The 20,243-nt window shown below is 46.1% G+C and overlaps 1 protein-coding gene across 1 annotated transcript in view; it reads right to left on the minus strand.

Annotated features, from left to right (window-relative positions):
* VSX2 (visual system homeobox 2) overlaps positions 1-17,481 on the minus strand; it is a gene marked incomplete at its 5' end in the record, with an annotated part of 17,584 nt that extends 103 nt beyond the window's left edge. Inside the window, 3 exons of the mRNA XM_009080204.1 lie at positions 6-223; positions 1,277-1,457; positions 17,358-17,481. Coding sequence (XP_009078452.1) covers positions 6-223; positions 1,277-1,457; positions 17,358-17,481 — 523 coding nt within the window. The remainder of the gene's footprint in view (positions 1-5; positions 224-1,276; positions 1,458-17,357) is intronic.
* Positions 17,482-20,243: the final 2,762 nt, after the last annotated feature.

Below are 20,243 nucleotides of genomic sequence, written 5' to 3' on the forward strand. Positions count from 1 at the left end.
GTGTCCCCGGTGATGGTCCCCAGGACTTTGGTGCTGTGCTCCTGAGCTTTGGCCCTGAGGGCGGCAATGCTGTTTTCTCTCAGTTCCTCCTGGGAAATGGTGGGTTTGGGATCCGGACCCCTCTCTTCCTTGTCACCTTTGTCAAGCTTGGGCAGGGCCTGGCGCTCCACCTCCGTCTTCCTTCCCGCCTCAGCCGCTGCCTCCAGAGACTTTTTGTGCATCCCTAAAAAGAATTGTTGGTATTCGGGTTTAGAAAAGCGCCTGGGCATGGGAAAGCCATCTTGAACTGAAAACAGCAAAGATAAAGAGAGGCCAGAATTAAGGAAAAGCAGAAACCCTCGCTTCACGCAGCAGTCGCGGCGAGCCGCTCGCTCCGGTCCCGGTGCGAGGGCAGCCCAGACAAGGCAACTGCCTGCTGGGGCAGCCTGGCATCTGTGGACTCGAGGCTGCCCTCAAAGGTCTAGAATTACTCTCCCCTTCATTTCTCTCTGTGAACCTAAAACTAATTTGTCCCTGCATGGGGATGAGGGTCTCAGACAGCAGTACAGTTGCCTGAGCTCCACTGAGGCTGGGGAGGGAGATTCCCCCATTGCCTATTTCTGCATCAACCCACTCCTCAGACAACCACCCCTCTGCCTCTCTGTTTCACACAGACTGAAGGACAGGACAGCCCATCGTGAAGACATCAGACACTAGTTTTGGGGCAGAACCAGCCTGAAAGCTCAGAAAGAGGGAAGCAAAGAGCAAGAGTGTGGTAGCTGCTACCTCCATGTCTGCACAGAAGACCAAGTGAAACTAGACAGAAATGCAGCTTCCCTGGGTGTCAAGAGCCAGAGGAGACAGCAGAGTGCTCTCTCTGGGGCTTGGGGAAAGGACAGTGTATTTGGCGATCCTGCCACCCCACACAGCATCCATCACAGGGCTAGAGGAGTGAGACTGGGATGACCTCCTGCCTTGGGCTAGAGTTGGAGGCCCTGCTACAGGGCTGGGCATGATGGATGCTTGAGCCATGGGAATTGAAGGCTAACACCAGCCTGAACATGGGGGCAAACTTCTGCACATCAGGATCCAAAGACCATCAGGAATTTTGGATGAGCAGTCAAACCCAACTGACTAGGGTCATTAGGGGACAGAAGGCATTGAGGGCAGCAGGATGCAGGGACCTTGCTCTGTTGCCCTCCAACTGTGTTTTTGACATGACTCTGATTTCTTCCTCACATCCCCTGCTTTGTCTCTCCCCACTCATCATTCCCCATGAAGGTGGCTGCTCTCTTACCCAGGAGCCAAGGGGCGCAGGACTCCATGATGCCATCCTTGGCAGATTTGAGGATGGACTCGGGCAGTGGGATGGAGTGACGCACCATGGCACCGTAGAGCCCGTACTCAGCCATCACACTGCTCCTGCCCCAGCACTTCTCCCTCTTCCGCCATTTGGCCCGGCGGTTCTGGAACCAAACCTGGAGCAGGTGACAAGGAGGAACATGTTTTTTTTGGGGGGAGAAGACGTCAGTCCCCTTCCCACATGGGAACACACGTGTTTGTGCAGCAGGATGAAGGCAGATCTGTGGATGCTCATCCTGAAGGCACTACAACCTCTTCCCCCATGCAGCAAACACCGGGTGTCTCTCTCTCCCTCCCTCCCTTGCAGGAGTGGTGAGGGCCAAGTGTGAGAGCACGTCCCATCCCTCTCTGCAGGATGTAATTAATTTGCCATTGCAGCATCTTTTTCTACTGGCTTTTGGCTGTTGTGGGATTTTCTTTTATTATTTACTGGGTGTCTGAGCAGCGGCGCAGGGCTGCAGGCAGCGGTGCCTGCAGGGAGGGCTTGGCTCGGGGTGGATGCTCACGGGAGGCGGGAGAAGGGGGGAAGCTGATCTGTGCGCTTTGCCCTGAATTCCCAGTTTGAAAAGCCCCTCATCTTCTCAGAAAATTGGCAGAATAATCTTTGAGCTGTGACCTGGGGGGCAGTGAGCAGAGAGGCGGGAGGCAACGGCAGGGAGGGGGGTGATACTCGCAGAAATCTATTAGTGCTCTCTCTCCGATTTCCATTCCTCTTGTCTCCCTCACCCTCCTCCCTCCCCGGCTCCCCTCCCTTCCCGCCGAGCAGAGGCATCAGCCTTAGATGAAAAATTGCTTGAGGTCTATTCAGAAGAAGGCAAAGGAAGAGTCAGCCCCAGGGGCAGCCCAGGCCTGATTGAAAAATAAGTTAATTTCAGTTTGAATCGATGGGCCTGAGGCACTGAAATATCACGGGAAATTAAAGCAGCTGGTCCCCAGGGAACCACGCCATTGACCTGCGCTAATTAATGCCATGGAGTTACCAGGCCCCTCTCGGAGAGGCAGCCCCTCCCTCCCCGCGGACACCCCAAACACCTCCTCATTTAACTAATTAGACTCACAGAAAATTGGGTGTTAATTTGTTTAGGATTTTTTTCCTTTTCTATTTTTTTCCCTCCGTTTCCCTGAAAGTACATGGCAGAATGGAAATGAATGGTGGGGTCTCGCTGGCAGATGGATGCTCGGGGTCACTCCGCAATCTTCTCCGACTTGATTGCTTGATTAGGTCGTTAGCACATTAAAAAAAAAAATTGCTTGCCGTCTGGCGCTGGCCTGATGAGTGGGATGAGGCGGGAATCGCCTGGGTAATTTATCTTTTTATACTGCAAAGAATTTGATTTCAATCTGCAGATATATGGAGGTGCCTTTGACACCTGTTTAACATTACAGAGCTGACAGCTTAACCCTCTCTTGTCCCCACCGTCCATAGCCGTGGAGGAGCTCAGGCTGCAGTGGGGAGCACAGGGGGGTCTGTCCCAGTCCACCAGCTCTGCCATGGGGGCCATAAGACTGATACCACAGAGTGATGCCCTGCTCTCAGCTGGCAAGGCAAGCTCGCCTCTTCCACCCGTGCAGAGGGGAACTGCCCTGCACTGAAGCCTTATGCCAGGGAGGGAGCTGCAGGGTGGGCAGGTGGCTTGCTAGTACTGGTGACAGCCAGCCTTGGCCGTTCCTGAGAGCTCATACAGCCTGCTCCCACAAAAAGCTCTGTGGGATGGGTGGGGTGGTAGTCCCAGTGGCTGTGATCCCAGCTTCTCCCAGCAGAAGACACTCCGTGCATGTCAGAGGGGATTTTACAGCCAGGCTGCTTCACTGCACATCACCTCCTCTGCATGATAAACAGTCTGATTTACACTTTCATATTGCCAATATGTAACCCCTGAACCATGGATGGCTGCAAATCCTCCAGGGCCTGAGCAAAGACCCCTAGGAGTGCACAGCTTTCCCTCCTCACCCGCTTCTCCATGCCTCTTTGATACACGGGTTTGCTTGGCCATGAAGTCAGCAGGATGCTGGCAGGGTCTCTCACTCCAGGCCATGCATTCCTCTCACTCCCAGAGCCCAGAGTGCAGAGCTGGAGGGGACTGGCTCGCTCCCACTCCAACCTCAGCCCAAACTCCCGTGGTTCTTTGTCACCCACCAGGTGCTGGCAGTGGGGCAAGCACTCCTGAGAATTTCATGCTGTGAAGAGCAGCTGGACCCATCTGGGACAGAAGAGGGATCCTGCCTGTTCTGCCCTGGGTAAACCAGTACCATTAGATCTGTTGCAGCAGAGTTCCTCTCTTCTTAAACTCTCCTCAATCCTATTTTATCCAAGTGCCTCTTCACTGGTGCTTTTAACACCTTTCCTTTTCTACTCTATCCTGCCTTGATGCCCCAAACATCTTCCTGATGTCTTATGCTCCCTTGCCCTTCTCCCCTGGCAAGGTCTCATCCTGCCCCAGCACTGCCCACTGCTCCTAAACCTGCTGCCCTAGAGCATCCCCTTTTCCATGGCAGTGTTACACAAACACTGAAGGCAGCAGAATCTTTGCCAGTTGGCAGCCCAATTTTGACTAGAGCTGCTAAAAATTTTCAATCAAAAAATGCTGATTCAATTGCACAGGAAAAACTGCGTCCAGCCAGGGGAAGTGTAATCAGAATTATCTATGGCTTCCTTCTGAATGTTGTATTTTAATCTCAGCTGCCTAAGACATGCAAAATCTATGTTTTAAAGCCAAATGGGAAAATCAAAATTACATCAACACCTCAGTAAGATAATTCCAAGATATCTCAAACCAAGTTTTGTCATTTGATGGGAATTTCTTCTTGGTTTTGACTAGGAAAAATGGAAGTTTGAAATCCCAGAATGTCTGTCAGAACAGAAATCAGGAGGACTGACTTGCTTTAATACCAGGAGCCATATCTCCATCTCAGGCATCAAGTCAAATGAAACCAATGGTGCTCAGTACTGAATATTGCTAGGATCAGATCCCAGCTCAGCATCACTGCCACAAGCCCATCCCAAGGAACATGTTGGGAAGAGCTCCTGACACTCCTGGCACTGACAGCTCCCATACCATTTCAGATCAGCAGAATGGTTCCCTGTGATGTGTTGTCATGATTCATGTCCTCATTCAATGGCTTCATCAGTGGGACTTTCCTCTGGGAGAAGACCTCACTGCTTTCTTCAAACTTCCTGACGTGATACCAAAATTTTCCAGTGCCTTGATTCTAAGCTGAATGACACACTGGTTTAAGTAATTCATAGCTATTTTCATCTCTGTTGGTACATCAGCCACAACTTCCAAATATGCTGTTATTTATTATTGGCACCTCACTTTTCCTGGAGAGGGTTTCACCCTTACATTTACTTGTGGTTTTGGTATTCCATGTCTTCTTTGGCTGTTCATTGTCTTTGCTTGGAGATATCTATGTTACAACTTCCTCTGGTTTGCTTCAAGCAATGTTTGTCCACATTTCCTCTTGCCCCTTCCCATCCTGGCGATTGGCTCAGCTTTGTGAAAAGCATTACTGATGTGGCTGTGTGTCATGCACCTTCCTTCTCACTTCCTTTCATCTAGATATCTGTTGCACAGCCCAGGTTATGGTGAAAAGACTGTGCTTCCACACCTCACGGCAGTGGTGAAACCCCGATTAATTTTAGACTGCTTGTGCAAAGCTATCACAATCCAATGTGCAGAGGTGTCTTTTGGACCAATGTGCTACACCTTAAGGTGTTTTACATCTCTTCATTTTCAGACAACCACCCTCTATGAAACATGGGAAACTTGTTCCATGAAGCCTATCTGCAAAAAATGGACAATGTGGATAGCTTTGTCTTGCGATATTGTAAAACCTTATAAACGGGAATGTTTCTAACCTTTATCATCATCTAATTCTCACCTCCAGTGCTCACTGCCCAAAGCAATAAAATCTGGGGCACTCTGTGCTCCACTGCAGAGTTGTAAGTGTTTTGGAGTTGGAGTTTGGGAGTCAAGACTGGCAAAGATAACCTTGCCAGTTTCCTTGTCTGAATCACAAATGACAACTGATGCTTCTTCAGATTACTGATGATGCAGAAGAGCAAATTGTAGGAGGAGGAATCTCTCATTTTGCAAAGGGACATGAGACTCGATGTGTCCTTGTTATCCACATTCATCATATTAGTTAGTTTGTTTACCTAATCACTGCCTGAAACCTTGTCTGCTAAAGAGAGAAATCTCCCTGAGGTTGGCCATGACCCAGGAGCTCAATTAGCAAAGGGATATTTTAAAGCATCTAGGGTGCTACTGTGTATTGTTTCTGTAGTGTTTTACTACCTAAAATTTTCCACTGGTTACACTCATTTTCTCGGCTACTACTTTCCAAGCTGGGGTACACAGACAGGAGAACTGGTATTGGACTCCTTGCCTTCCTAATATATAAAAAAATATATTTTCCCTGCCCAAGCATTCCTTATCGCTTAAAGGAAAATTCCAGGGTAGATAGTGGTAAATTTTTGCATTGCCAAATCTCTCGTACTGCCTTTGAAAAAAGCATTTCAACCGGGATCTTTCAAGGAACGAGCTTAATGGAGCACAAGCCGGTCCCAGCCCACAGCCGCTCACGCCGAGTGTCCACTAGATGGCCACAAGCGGATGCACGACCGCGCCTGCAGACACCAGCATGGACACACTGCACACCACTTTGCCAGGCTCCGGGGAGCAACTGCACACAGCTGTTGGCAAACCAGTACCTAAGGCAAGGGACAAAATCCCAAGACCCCCAGCAGCAACTCTGAGACCATTTCCCCTGCCCATGGACTGACAGGCGTATCTTCTTTGCAAATCTGTCGCTTCCCTGCTTGAAGCCCTTCGGTGAGTCCAGCTGCAGACCAGACAACACCTCCAGCTCACTTCTACGTCCAGAACTACCATGAGAGTGTAAGGTCTGACTGTGCCCTGGGGCTTCCCTGAATGCCTCCCCTTTGGCAATCGCCCCACGAAAGCTTCCTGGTTGCTGGTGGTGACTGTACCACTTGCGTAAGCCTGGAAACAGTTTATTGCTGTCTTTTCAAATGTAATGTCAAAATTATTGGCACAGTTTATGGTGACATCACTTTCTATGGCTAGTGTAAAGCGGTTATGATGTTAAATGAGAGCAGTAAAGGTTGCACATGGGCTGCATGGCTCATCACAGGACTCATCATCTCTCCTCTTACTAAACACTGGGAAAGAGCTTTTCAAGCTCACATTAGAAAGAGCAATTCCCATACACAGCATGGCAAGAGCCCTGGAAACAGCTGGAGTTGCGTCTGACCCACATGGCTAACAGGTCCAACCAGACATACTGAGATGAGCTGTGAGACAGCACTCATCCCTCTTGAGTGAAGACATGATGGTTCATCCAAGCTTGGGTCTCCTCTAAGCTAAAGTAGTAACAGGACACACATTGAATATGAGCTTAATATGGCACCCAGCAAAAATTACCATCCCCCAGTCCTGCAGGCTGAATCCTGCTCTTAAAAAGCACTACATTGGCCAAGTACAGCTACTTGTTGCAATTCATCTGACTTACACAGACAAAGCTGTAAAATCCCACTTGACCAAGGAATATATCTTAAACTGTGTGCCCCTGGCAAACCTGGGATTTTCACCTGGCCATGCCACCTCATGTGGCGACATGTTTTCTCTCTTCTTGTAGCCTTTGAAAAGTGAACTTAATTTGCTTCAGGGTTCTCATCTTCCCCAAAGAAAAACAAATGTGTCCAAGATGTGCATGGTCAGTATAGTGAGGTCAGTTGTTCAGCACATGCTCAGCCTGTGCATCACATCTGCACAGCAAATGCATTCCTGTGTCAGATTGTGGTTCCAACTGACCAATAGCTAAGCTGGAGCTGGCGCTACAGCTCTGTATAGGCTGCCAGATGCTGGGACATGGCAGATAAACACCCAAATTTCTCTTTTCCTAACGTGCTAATTGGAAAACAGAAAAAAACATCAGGGTTGTAGGTGCATCATAGTCACAGGAAAGCTGACAAGAGTGCTTTCATCATCCTAGTCCACACAAACCCAAGGAAGATATTTGTCATCATCACAAAGGGTGATGGTGTACATCGATCCTTCGGGTGCTCACAATGCCTGGCAGCATTAACCAAGCTGCTATCCTGCCTGTATAATTTCATTTTGCCTTCTTTTCCTCAACTAACACTGCTCTGCAGGTCCTCTAGCACAGAGGAAAGCTTAGCATAGGTCTTCATGAACATCGTATGCAATGCGCTCTGTGAACATGCAGGGATGCACCATGTCTTCACTTTCATGTTGGAGCAAGGTGAGTCAGGGCAGTCAGAAGAGAAATGTCATATCCTCTTCATGATGCTTTTTAACAGGCACCAAAATCAGACCATGGAATGCCAGCATTCCTCTGAGGCTGTGGAGCACTGTCTGTGCTCTGGGACTCCTCCCTGCATGCCAGCAGCATCTCCATGGTGCCCTTACCTTTATCAGTACATACTGAGCAAAGGGGAAATGTGTTTTCTGACCTTCTCCAGAAAAAAACATAGGAGCCAGGGGCTGTGCACCAGCAGGAGATGATGTCTGCAGTACTACCTGGTGCCCAGTGTTCACTGACATAAAGCTCAAGCCCATCCCTGTGTGCACAGGGACAGTCCACAAAGTCCCCCTGAGGGGGCCAGCGCATGCTCACCAATGCACTGCATTCTTGGGGCATTGAAGCATTAGCTGGAAGATATGTACAGAAACATGTGATGTTTTATAAAATGTTGTAAGATGTTATAATCAGTTTCCATGCAGCAGCTTGGACTGAGCACCATTCACAACTCCAGGGGGTTTCACATGACACCTCACAGCTGCAGAAGACTGATGCTCCAGGCACTGACTCCTGCTGTGCCACTGATGTCTGCAGTTGACACCTTGGCCTAGTGCACAGTACAGCTAACAGTGTGACCTGCAGAGCTGGCAACACACAACCTGCCTGTGGATGCTGCTGACATGAGGACAGCACACCTGAGCTCACCAGCACATTCCCAGGTATCTCACATGCTTGGTCCAGCCGAGCTAAGATCTCCCAGGCAGGGACCCTCCTTCAGCTGTCACTTAGACACTGAAGCCTTGATCTCAGTCATCATATGGTCATCATAGAGGCTCAAGAAGTTGATGTAAGTCAACTAACAAATGGTGGGTTGCTGTAGTGACAATCATGGGGCACTCTGAGTTGGAAGGATAGTAGTGAAGCCAAAGATACAAAGGCACCCAGAGGTACCAGAAACACCAAGTTATCTTGGTGTGGACAACATTGGCACATCTGGCTATGAGCAGTTACTGGCACAGATAATCATGTATGTTTACATGGGTGGGTTGGCGAGATCTTTCCAAGGGTTTTTTTCCGCAACAACACTCACAATTTGGCCCTCCCTCTGGGTGAGCCAAGCAGTGTCTTTAGAGAGGAAAGGGTGGCACAGATGAGAAGGTATTTCCACCAGGGGCATACCCTGTGGATCCCGCAGCTGCAGATGAACTAAAGGTTTCCAGAGGAATGGGTGGACAGCCTGGCTCAGCTTGCCTGGTTGAACACCACAGATACGAGCTAAGCCAGCCTGGGAAAAGTGCTGTGGCTTATCCACATTGTAGCAGGTCAGCTACAGCAGTCAGGCAGGAGTCAGTCACTAGGTTACTTATAGACCACAGAGGGGACATAACCCCAATGTTTAGGAATGCACAACATGCATGCCATGAGCCTTTATGTAACTCACAGGAAGGTGACCAAGTATAAGCAATGCTTGACTTGCATTCCCTTGCTATAAATTTGAAGAGAAAGCTGCAGCTGAAAGCTGTAATAACTACTAGTCATAGTTTCAGCTCTGACTTTACTCAGACAGTTGAGAGCCTAACAGACACTCAGTGAAAGAAAGTAGGGAGCGAAGTATGCTTCTCACACCAGGCAGGTCCTAAACTGACAATCACTTGCTGCTCCCAGCACAGTAATGCTCAGAGTAGTGAGAAGAGCATCTAATGCTTTTTCACAGCCTATGATGAAGGTGGACTCTGGAAGGCACCTTTGTTGTAAGATACTGTAGCAACAGTTTGTTGTACAGGTCAGTTCCTCTTTTCTGCTCCACAGCAGGAACTGCCAGCCTCACACATGTGGAAATCAGGGTCATTGGTATGTTTGATGAGGACTAGATTTCTCAACACTGCATAGACTTGTGCAAAACCTGGCTCGCATAACCCCCAAAAAGAAGGGCAATGGAAAGGCAGAGGAGGTTTGTGCTGCCAGAGAAGAATCAGGGCAACTTGTTGAGATCTATCAGGGTAAAAGAGAAACACAATAGAGAAAAATAGATCCATTAAGAAATAAAGGGTAGAGTAAATTAACTGTGTGTCTAAAGTGCCTGTGTTATTGAACTGTTAGAAAAATCTCTATTCAAAGTCAGGAAAGGAGGAAAACTTTATAATAAAGGGTCATTAAAGGAAAACATGAACACAAGCATCAGCTGGACCCTCTGCCAGGCATCCTAAGGCTAGAGGGGAATTAACTATTGAACTCGCTGCACTGACCTATTAGTTTTTTTTTAAATCAGTTGTGAAAAAATGCAGTGGTATCAAAAAAAAATTAAATGAAGGAGAAAATGCAAGTGTTCCCAGCACAGAGATCTGAGGTAAGGTTTTCAGAAGAGCTTATGTGATTGAGGTACTGCAATGCCTAAGCTAGCTCAGAGAAGTGTTACCCTTAAACTATTGTTGTTAAGAAAATGGGGAGATGAATGAGGGGAAAAGTTGTCACAGCCTGGCATCAAGCCTGCAGAGCCATTTCTGATTCTCCTGGACATGATGGGGAAAGCCTTTGCCAAGGCACTCCACAGAAATGGGACATGGCATATTTTGTTGCCTGCCTGTCTGTCCTCTCACAGGAAACTTGTGTGCCCCAACACTTGAAGGTGTCTGACCCTTGGTGATGATGTCTCCAAGCCATGGAGAGAACAGGGAGGGAGTTCTCACTGCACAGAGCCCTATTTCCCTCCCAGTAACATGGAGGAGCACACCAAATTCACAGTCACGACAGCCATAAATATCTTGCAAGGAACAGAGCTGAATGCAAGGGCAAGCAAGTTTGGTTTTATTTGTTTTTCTGTCCCATTTAGAAAATTGGTTAAAGCAACTCAAGGACTGAACATAGAGGGATAAAGGAGTACCTGGGTATAGCAAATATTCATAACTTCATAACCTCCACCTCTTAAACACCTTTTAAACTTCATCTACAGCCCCAGCTGTAGCAGGGTAAGTCCGACCAGCCAGGCTGTCAATCTGCAACAAGCAGGAGAGCCCCCAGTTCACAGTAAGCTGAAGAGTTGTTCCCAACCCTCCATTTTCCTTCTGTTCTCCTGCCACATTTTCTTCCTCTGTCCAAAGGCATGTGGTGTAAGACTTTTCAGACAGTAAGCCTTTTGGGAAGGCTAGTCTGGGTTCCTGCCCTTGCCCCTCACCCAGCCCCTCTGTTTGCAGCTCTGGTAATTAACTTGTAAACGAAGTTTGAGCACATGGGCTGAAAACAGGCCATAGATAAAGGGTAATGAAAACAATCCATTACAGAAAGGGCCAAATTAAACAACTCTTAATTGAAAAATGGAAATGAATATGAATTTAGATCAACTAAACAAGCATGTTATTGAAGAGGCAGCAAAGTGGATGAACTCTTCACATACCAATTAAAGACATGGAGGCAGAGATGTACCATACGCCATGAGAAAAACTCATAATAATATTCTCACTAAGCCAGTAAGTTTGATTAGTTTTATTACTCTCACTTGTATACTTCCTACATTTCTAAAAGCATAGGGGAAGTTAATGGCACTTATCTAGTATCACACAGCCATGGTTTGCCCCAGTGCTCAGGAATTATTGGCAAAGGTAGCCAGCACTAGCTGTTCAGCTCTATTTCATGATTAACTGCTTGTAGGGCTTACAGGGCTCTTAAAAAAGATAAAATTGAAATGGTTGGCTCACATGACAGCAGCACTTTCGGCTTTTCCTTCACCTTGGTAATCTACCTTCAACAACCCTAATCACTCTGGTAATTTCCTTCCAGCTACAAGGTCTCCGTGAACCTGATGTATAGATACCAGCTGGAACCCACCGGCAGTGTGCCTCGTGCTGGCCTTTCTCTGTTCTATGTGAGAGAGTCACCCCAAGTTTTAGCAAGAATAGACAGGTCTTCACTTCTTAGATTAATAGTGATAAGCTTAGAAAATCCAACACCATTGCTACTTTCTGCAGCAGTAAGAAATACTTCGGTGGCCATTCCAGGCACAGATTCAGGAGAGGTCAGTAACTGCATGGAGCAATCACAGCATTCCATATGTATGCCATGGGATTCAGACTACAACTCAGCAGTCTGCAGTAAGCAAGAAAACCTGGAGTGAGGGGGAGAAGCCAGGGCTGCTAAAGCTGCACAAATCTACTTTTTCCTTCACATTTTCTATTGTGTTTCTTGAGGGGACTCCATGGGTTCACTCCTGAGGTCCTGTTCAGTGAAGAACAGGTTCCTCAAGCTTTTCCAAATTATGTTCACCTCTAAATAGAGAACTTTCTTGCGAAACTGAAGCAAGATAAGCCTGTTGTTATGGAAAAATATTCCTGGTACAAATGTTTTCCTCCAAATAACTGCTCCTGATTCCTCCATCTCTGTTCAACTCCCAAAGGGCTGCACAGTGATACTGATATGTGTTAATCTGGTAGCAGCCAAACCAATACATTTTCAATTACAGATTTAGTTGACCTTGTTTTGTTTTTAGCCAAAATTGGCCTCTTAGCTGCCTAACAAAGCTTGTTGAATACACAGACAATCCCCACTCCTCACACACAGCACCAGGCTCTCCTTGTGATACCGAGAAGCAGACTGAAAGCAGGAATTGAACCGTTAAAGCTGAAAGCATAAAGGAGAGCTTTACTAATAGCACTATTTCAGCTTAATTTGCAAGACAGCAAGGACTGCATCATACAGATAAAAAGCTGCACTAATGGTATTGTTTTGACTTGGTGGCGAAACGATGCACCTTATCTATAAGACAGTAGAACTAACTAGACTCAAACCTTGGCAGTGGAAGGAAAACTAAGACCATGTGGGGTGTGGAATAAAGAAACAAAATGTTCAAGATAGAGGCAAGGTCAGCAAGGCATGCAAAACTGTACAAAGGGGTAAATGGTTGCATACTAAGGGTGTCCAAAGGGTACTGAGGAAGAGGAGGCGCTTCATCTTCACGACCACCGAAGGACCACCAGGACCATGGGACTGATGCCAAGAGGGAGGAGACGGAGGAGAAGTATATGATAATGACTTGCAAGAACTAATTATAATAATAACCACCCATTCCTGAAAAGAATGAATATGTATGAACATTTAATGTACAAAAACTGTGAAGTTTTTGTCCCTGGTAGAACAGGTTTGGTGGAGCGATCCCCCTTGTGCCCAGCGCTGAATAAACAAATACCTGCTACTCAGAGATACAAGTCTGAGTAGTTCTTTTCCAGCCTTTTCTCAGCATCACTTGGGATTCCTTTTTGCTTACGTAAGCAATTTTATTTGTCCCAAAATTCATTGTCCACATAATCACCATACAATCTTTTAACAACAAGAACTGACAATTTTTGTCACTTTTGTTATAGTTTTAAATTGATTAGTTCCCTTAAAATGTGACTCTGGTGTCCCCACAATGGCAGTCAGGATCTTATTTTTTTGAAATACTGGTTAATTGGTTTGTTTGATTGGTAGGAGACATACTTTAAGGAGAAACATACACAATCATTTCAATAATCCCAAATCAAACTGTTACTGAACTTTCATCTTGTAACTACTGGTGTTTAAAGCTGAGAACTGTTACACATTAATAAATTCAATAGGGGTAACTTATCTAAAATCTACACATTACACTTAAGAGTATTTGCTATTATACTTAAGAGTATTTCTTACAGAATTTAAGTGAGATGCCACAATACTTGTCAGCTTGAGGCCATTTTTAATACTTCATATTGTTTATTAAGGATATACTTCCCCACAAGAATCTACTTACCTCACCTGGATTTTACAGAATGGTCTTGATTTATTCTAATAGTGGCACTTCAACTCTTATGAATATTCTTTCATGTACATTAATGTGGTCTTTTTCAAGTATCTTGCAAAATGGCCAGAGTGACATCCAGTCTGACTTGAGCACAGTGTCTCACTAGGAAAATGAAATTATTTTCCCATGCTGCCCAATGGGAGGATGCTCATTTTCCTTCCAGGAGCAGCCAGCTCAATTTGGGAGGAAGATGCACACAGTGTGAAAGAGTGCTGCCTTGGAAAAAAATACACATCCATCTTCTCTTTAAATGGAGAATTTGAATATTTTTTCCTGGATTCAATGTTCTCTCAAACCAATAACTTTTTTAGGCTCTGATGGCTATTTGTAGTGTTCTGCTGAAGGTTTTACCTGCAAACAGTTCCTATATATCATTCTCTCAATTGCACTCTTTGAATTTCACTTTCATATCAAATTTCATAGGTGATTTGCTTTCTCTTTGGCTACTACCTCTTGAGAAATAATTCCATGAATGAAAATAAGGGGTAGATATCACTCTTAGGTGTGGATCCAGTGGGAACCCACATGAAATGCTGTAAACATCCACAACATGTGATGCTCACAACAATCTTAGAAAATGCTTTCATTAATGACCTACAAGAGGGAGAAAGGAATGTTGAAAGATGAGAGGAACTGCAAGCTACAATGAAAATGCAAAAATATAGAGCTCTCTTGAGCAGCTGGAAACTCATGCAAGGAAAAAAAATACAATGATGTGAAATTATAAATATTATGAAGACAGGAGTCAAGATTCATTGTCAGCTCGTTCTTCCAAGGGGCATTAAATGATGCAAAGAGATTCAAAGCAAGATTTTACTTCACTCAGGCAGTTCTGCTGCAGAACTTCTCGCTGCAGGATATTAAGATATTTACCTGTGTTTGAAATCCCAAGAGGGTGACAAAGTACTCAGTAAGTATCACTAGATAGCTGCCCTGTTCTCATACTCCAGCATCCACCTCTTGCCAGTATCGGAGCTGGTAGGGCCCTTATGCTTGTTAGAGAAAGTTAATAAAATGCCATATGAAACCCAGAACACTGAAGGGAAAATCCTGAATATAGAAAAAAAGCTGTCTAAAAAAGTTTGAAGTGACTGAATTAGATAAATAGAAATAAATAAGGAAGCAAGCAGACCAGTGTTAATCCAAGGCTGTTTCTGCAAGGGCTCAAAAGTCCAAGCGAACCAGTGTGAACACACCCAGTGTGCAGCCGTAGGCACGTGGTCCTTTATTTCCAGGAAGACTGACAGGCAGGATGGGCTTCACAGAAGAATAACTGTGTGATTAAGAGACTAGCGTGTGATTTTTGAAGAATGATTTAAGAAAAGATCTTTGCAGTTTGCTTAAGCAATGATGAAAACCAAAAGTGACAGCCAGGAGAAGAAATAGCTTAGATTTCTTTAAAGACTGCAAACATTATAACAAGAGAGAAAGAATTAGGCTCATACAAAAAGGGATAAAGTTAAAACAGAATATGAGGTGAAATATCAAGGAACACGATCAAAGCTGGGAATCATTTTTGTCATGGCTTCTCACACACAAAAAGCATGCACAAGGAAACTTGATAGAATGTGTCATAAGGGACAATTAAGTGCTGACCTACTGGAAAGAACACTGATGCTCAGGACTCCTACATGACCCTGATGCTCACCCTGGCAGGATGCTCATGCTCACACACAACAGATGCCACAGAAATTCTGCTGTTTCTCATTATTTTCCCTTTCATGATGTACAAAACTTACTCACAAGCACTTTCTTCTGGAATACACATGCCATTAGTTACACCTGATGTTCAAAACAGCCATACAATGAGGTGCTTCTGCTGTCCAAGCCTAACCTCATCTCTAGGGCAGAGGGGTCACAGTAAGGAGCCCTCCTAGGTTTAGAAACTGCAGTACAGGAAAAGTAGGCAGTTGTTCATTAGCCAGCTGCAGAATGTCCTGGCAGCAAGTCAGTGACAGCTAAAATACTTTACCCACTATTTCATTTCTGTATCAGTTAAAACCCTGAGCCTCAGCACTGGAAGGATGCTCCATATGCTGAAGCAGTACATGCAGTTCTGCACTGTTTGCCATAACATCTCTCTCCACCTCATGCATAGTGAAGGTCCTCTGCCCTGGCCAGAGAAATGGTGCCTCTGGAGTTCAGTTTATACTGTGCCACTAGATTAACCTCTTCCTGGAAAAGGTCCTTTACAGAAAACCCAAGGCTCTTCTTCCTAGGCCAGCATCAGATGGCAGGTGCAGGCAACACTAAACTCTTGATAGGTCTCTCCTCTCTTGACTTGATGTCTGACAGGGGCCACAAGAGGAGAAGTGACCCTCCATCCATCCCGCTCTCTCTAGAGGCAAAGCATCAGGGCTTGTTGCTCAGAGCAAAATCCTAAGGCATCAGGTAGGATTTCAGATGATGGGCCATTATTTCTGAAGACTGGTGGAAATCCTGTCAGTATGTAGGTTATATACAACCTGTTAGGTCATCAGGACTCCTGCCATATCAACGAGATAAGAATCACAACTTGCTTTTCTAAAAATGTCACTCTTGATTGAGTACAAGAATGAGGGTGTTGAAGGGGTTCAGGAATGAGGGAAAAAGGTCTTCATTTTTGTTTGGTAGGATCTCCCTGTCCCTGCATGGGGCCACACCTCAGCAGCTTTCATCATCAGTGTTATCCTGCTAAATGCCCTCTGAGCTGCCTTCCAAACCCACGAGGGAGCAGCCTCCTGGGCCATCTCTCTAGCAAGGAAACAGCACAGGCTCAGGAAGCAGCTCAGCAGGCACTGGGCATGCATGAGAGACTGAATAGAAGGAGGAACCAGGGAAACCAGGACCCTCCCAACACTGCATGGTACTTAGGCCAATGTCTCTTGTAGAAACTGCTGTGCAGCAGTCACAGAGGCTGCAACTGCCACTGTGCAGAGGACCAGGACAGTTTAACTTTGAGCCAGCCCAGAAATATCACCAGTACCAGCAAAAATGGGTTCAAGGCTTGGCCATTACAGTCCTGAGTCTTATGTAGAAACCTGCCCGGAGTAAGTCATGGGGTGAAGGGAGGCAATAGAAGCTGCTGGAGCCCACCTTTGTGAACATCATGTTTAGTTTGTCCAAGCACATTGTGCCTCCCATGCTGTGCACAGCAGCTGTAAGTCTTCTCCAGCTATTTGAGTCATAATAATGGCTTGCATTAATTGCTGCCATGCATGGCAAAGGCTGGTGCTGGCACAGCCCTGCAGCTCAGGCTGCTCCTTACCACCAGAGGATTCACCACACAGAAGTGACACTCCACACTGCCTCATTGTAGCTTCTCACAGTGGCACAACAGAACTGACAAGCAATTAAGACCCAAACGTTAAAAGTCATTAACAAAAAAATTATCCCCAGGAACTTTCAGGGAAGATTCACTTTAGGAGGCAAATGCAGTGAAATTGCAGAGATCATGCAAACACCTCACTGGGACTCACCTATCATTCCCACACTGCAGTCCTACCCACAGTGGTACTAGCTGCCAACATCATCCCTGTGCATCCTTCTGGGACCAAAGGAGCAGATATGAGCTCTTTCCACAGTGCCCACCCAGATGCAGTCTCCAGGAGCCTCTCCTTGCCTATACCAAGATCTCAAAACATACTGTGGTCTTGCCTTGCACGCCTGTTGTCCTTCTCTGATTCAGGATTCCCACTGTTTCACACACCCCAAATCACTGGTACAACACACCATGCACAGCACATGTCGACATAAAAACATCAAATACAAATCTGCTGAGAACAGCTGATCTGTCTGCCTATGCATCAAGAGCAGAGGAATGGACAGCCTGGGGAGGTTTCTTCAGAGCAATGTCAGCCTTCCTATGCCAGTACCTTTTCCTCAGGGAGGAATGAACGTGGATGAGAGGAGCATGATAAGGGGGTCCAAGAGATATGATTACCTGTATCCTGTCTTCTGGCAACTCTGTTTTCATGGCCAACATCTCTCTAGCATATACGTCAGGATAGTGAGCCTCATTGAAGGCCTTTTCCAGCTCCTCCAGTTGGTAAGATGTGAAGATTGTCCTGAGGGGAGTAAAACTCTTTGATCAAAAAACATAAGAAGAAGCAACAAAGATGATGAAGTGTCAGAGAAATGGACACAGAAAACAGTGAAACCCGGGTAACTGCTAATGCATAGCTTCCCCCCACCACCTTCTGTGTTTCTGTGCACAAAAGGTCAGGTGCCAGGGTGAAAGGAGAACCACAAAATGTCAGAAGACAGCACTTTTAACAGTTACAAATCACCTTCCCTTTCAGCGACTTGTCTCTGGAGACTGTCCCTCCCCAGCAGCAAGGTACCCACAGCAATGGCTTGAGGTACCTACAGATGCTCTTACATCTCAGACTCTGCTGCTTCATGAGGATCCCGGGGGTGTCCCTATCCCTCATGCCCCCTACGACTTCAAGCCCACCCCTGGCCTGGCTTAAAACCACTCCCCTACTCCTCTTGCATCCAGAGGTTTCTTAACCCTTTGATAGTTATGCTGAGATGAAGCAGAATCTCCTCAGCACCACATTTGGAGAGGTGCTGAGCCCTTTCCCAGCTGCTGGTCCTTAGCCTCTTCAATCTCCACGAGCCTTCATCTCGAGTCCCAGTCCTCGGATGAATTCTCCACATGTTTTATCCACTTTTCACCAGTCCTTCCCCACAAGTGCCAGGGCCAGCTCCCTTCCTCTGCCTTTACCCGGGCTGCTTCCACTCCGATATCTCATTAGCTGCTCCGTGCCAGTTTGCATTACCCCATTATCCTCTGAAAATCCTCCTGGACCGCCCTGGGCGGGCAGCAGCCCAAGCCGCCTCCGCGCAGCCAGTTCTCAGTTCGGGACAACCAAATTGAAAAATCAGCAGCTGGAAAGCCGAGATGGATGAAAGCCCTTCTCCAGGGGATGGATGAGAAGTCTCAGACTACTTCCACTCCCCGAGGGTTAAAACTCCCATCCTTCAACTCGGGTACAGAAAATGCAATTTTTGATAAAAACTAACAACACTCCAATAGCAAAAAAACCCAACCAACCAACCAAAAAAAAGGGCAGAAAAACCCTAAATCAAACAATCAAACAAAAAACCCAACCAAGAAAATCTCAAAACACCAAACCACAAATCAAAACAACCCTCAATCCAACAACGAATTGCAGCCTTTGTGCAAAGTAAACATATAAATATCATCAAATTAAGAAACACCTAGCTCTCAGAAGGAAAGAGGAAATAGAGTCTTTTTCTAAAATACATTTGAATTTCAGAAAAGCCCTACAGTTCCAGAGAGCATAAACAGAAAATCTCAGAAATATCCTCCGCTATTTGGAATGAAAAGGATTCCACCAGATCGATAATATTACTAACAAAAGCAGCATGCAAATGCAAGCGACCTGCCTGCAACCAGACCCTTCTTTAAATTCACTCTTAAATCCATTCTCTTTTCAAACAGTTGTTCCTTCAACTCTGACAAATCTGTGAACTCTAGGGACAGCAGAGACGCATCAAATCGTGTATTTTCTCTCTCTGGGACTGCAGGAAAAATTATTCCAGTTTTGATTTGCTTTAATTTCAAGCATTCCCCTTCACCTTCATCCGACAAGAGCGCAGAAGCCCATTCAGGCTCACCAGCGGGAGGGTTTTGCCTGACGTTCAGCTGAAGTTTTCCCTTTTTAGATCATCCACGGGTAGCTCCTGTCCCTTTTGCAACACAGTCCACTGATCCTTTTGGTGTTTCTATCCTGCAGCTATTTGCACACTATTGGCCTGTCATCTCCCCTTACAATTAGAGGTCTTAACCGTTTAGTACAGAATATATAACTACAGCCAAGTGTTGCAGGTCTGTTTCTGTCTAGAACTGAAAATAAAACAAATATGAATTTTGTTTCCTATCTCCCATCCAGACTGGGACCTATAGACCAGTCCCGGCTGTGTTTTCACCCAGCCCTGTCCGGGCCACAAAGAAAATGAACTCAGATTTACTCCAGAGCACTGGGACACAGAGCACTCCCAAACTGGGAGCACTTGCCTGGGAAGGGGCTCCGGATTTGGGATGAGCCCTCCAGACCGAGTCTCCTGTTGCACACATAGAAGGACATCTCCTGGGATAGTTGGTCTTCTTCCACTCCGCATTCTGCTAAGCTTTCACTGGGGCATCTTTTAATCCACCTTTCCTGCATCGTGGCAGGATTGATTTAATTATTCCTAAATCACCCTCGGTGGATAGTGTCTGGCCTTCCTTTGTCCTAGAGCTACGGCCACAGCAATCCCAGAACCGAGAACGGGATTTTTCGTTTCTGTTTATAAGGTGCAGACAATCCAATTCCATTTTAACTGTGGAAGAAGTCAGGCAAAATCTATTACCGTGCTAAGGGGAAACCAAATCCCCAAGTGGATCGTCGTTTCCTTAAACAATTTTCCAGCCTTCAGCTTCTCTGCAGACTCTCTCTGATTCCCAACTATTTAATCTATTGGCAAAACATTTATTTCTAAGTAATAAAATATTTAAATAAGTGCTAGGAATTCTGTCTTGCTGACAGCCAATATTAAGATTGCTTTATGTGGAGCGGAGAACGGCTTTTATTATTTCTGACAGGTTGATGATTTTTCCCTCCCGAACACCGGTGATCTGCACCCTGCCTAGATGCTCACGGGCTACTCGAGATTGCGGCTTGGGATACCTGGATCCGCAGCCTGAAAAATATTAAATAAAACCACACTTGTGGTCAATCCTCCCGCTCCCTATAGGCACATCCCCAGATCCGATTTATTTTGAACGGGGAAAAATAAAAAAGGAAGGACCCGGGGGAGA

The sequence above is a fragment of the Acanthisitta chloris genome, unplaced genomic scaffold (genome assembly GCF_000695815.1).
Source record: "Acanthisitta chloris isolate BGI_N310 unplaced genomic scaffold, ASM69581v1 scaffold13208, whole genome shotgun sequence".
NCBI lineage: Eukaryota > Metazoa > Chordata > Aves > Passeriformes > Acanthisittidae > Acanthisitta > Acanthisitta chloris.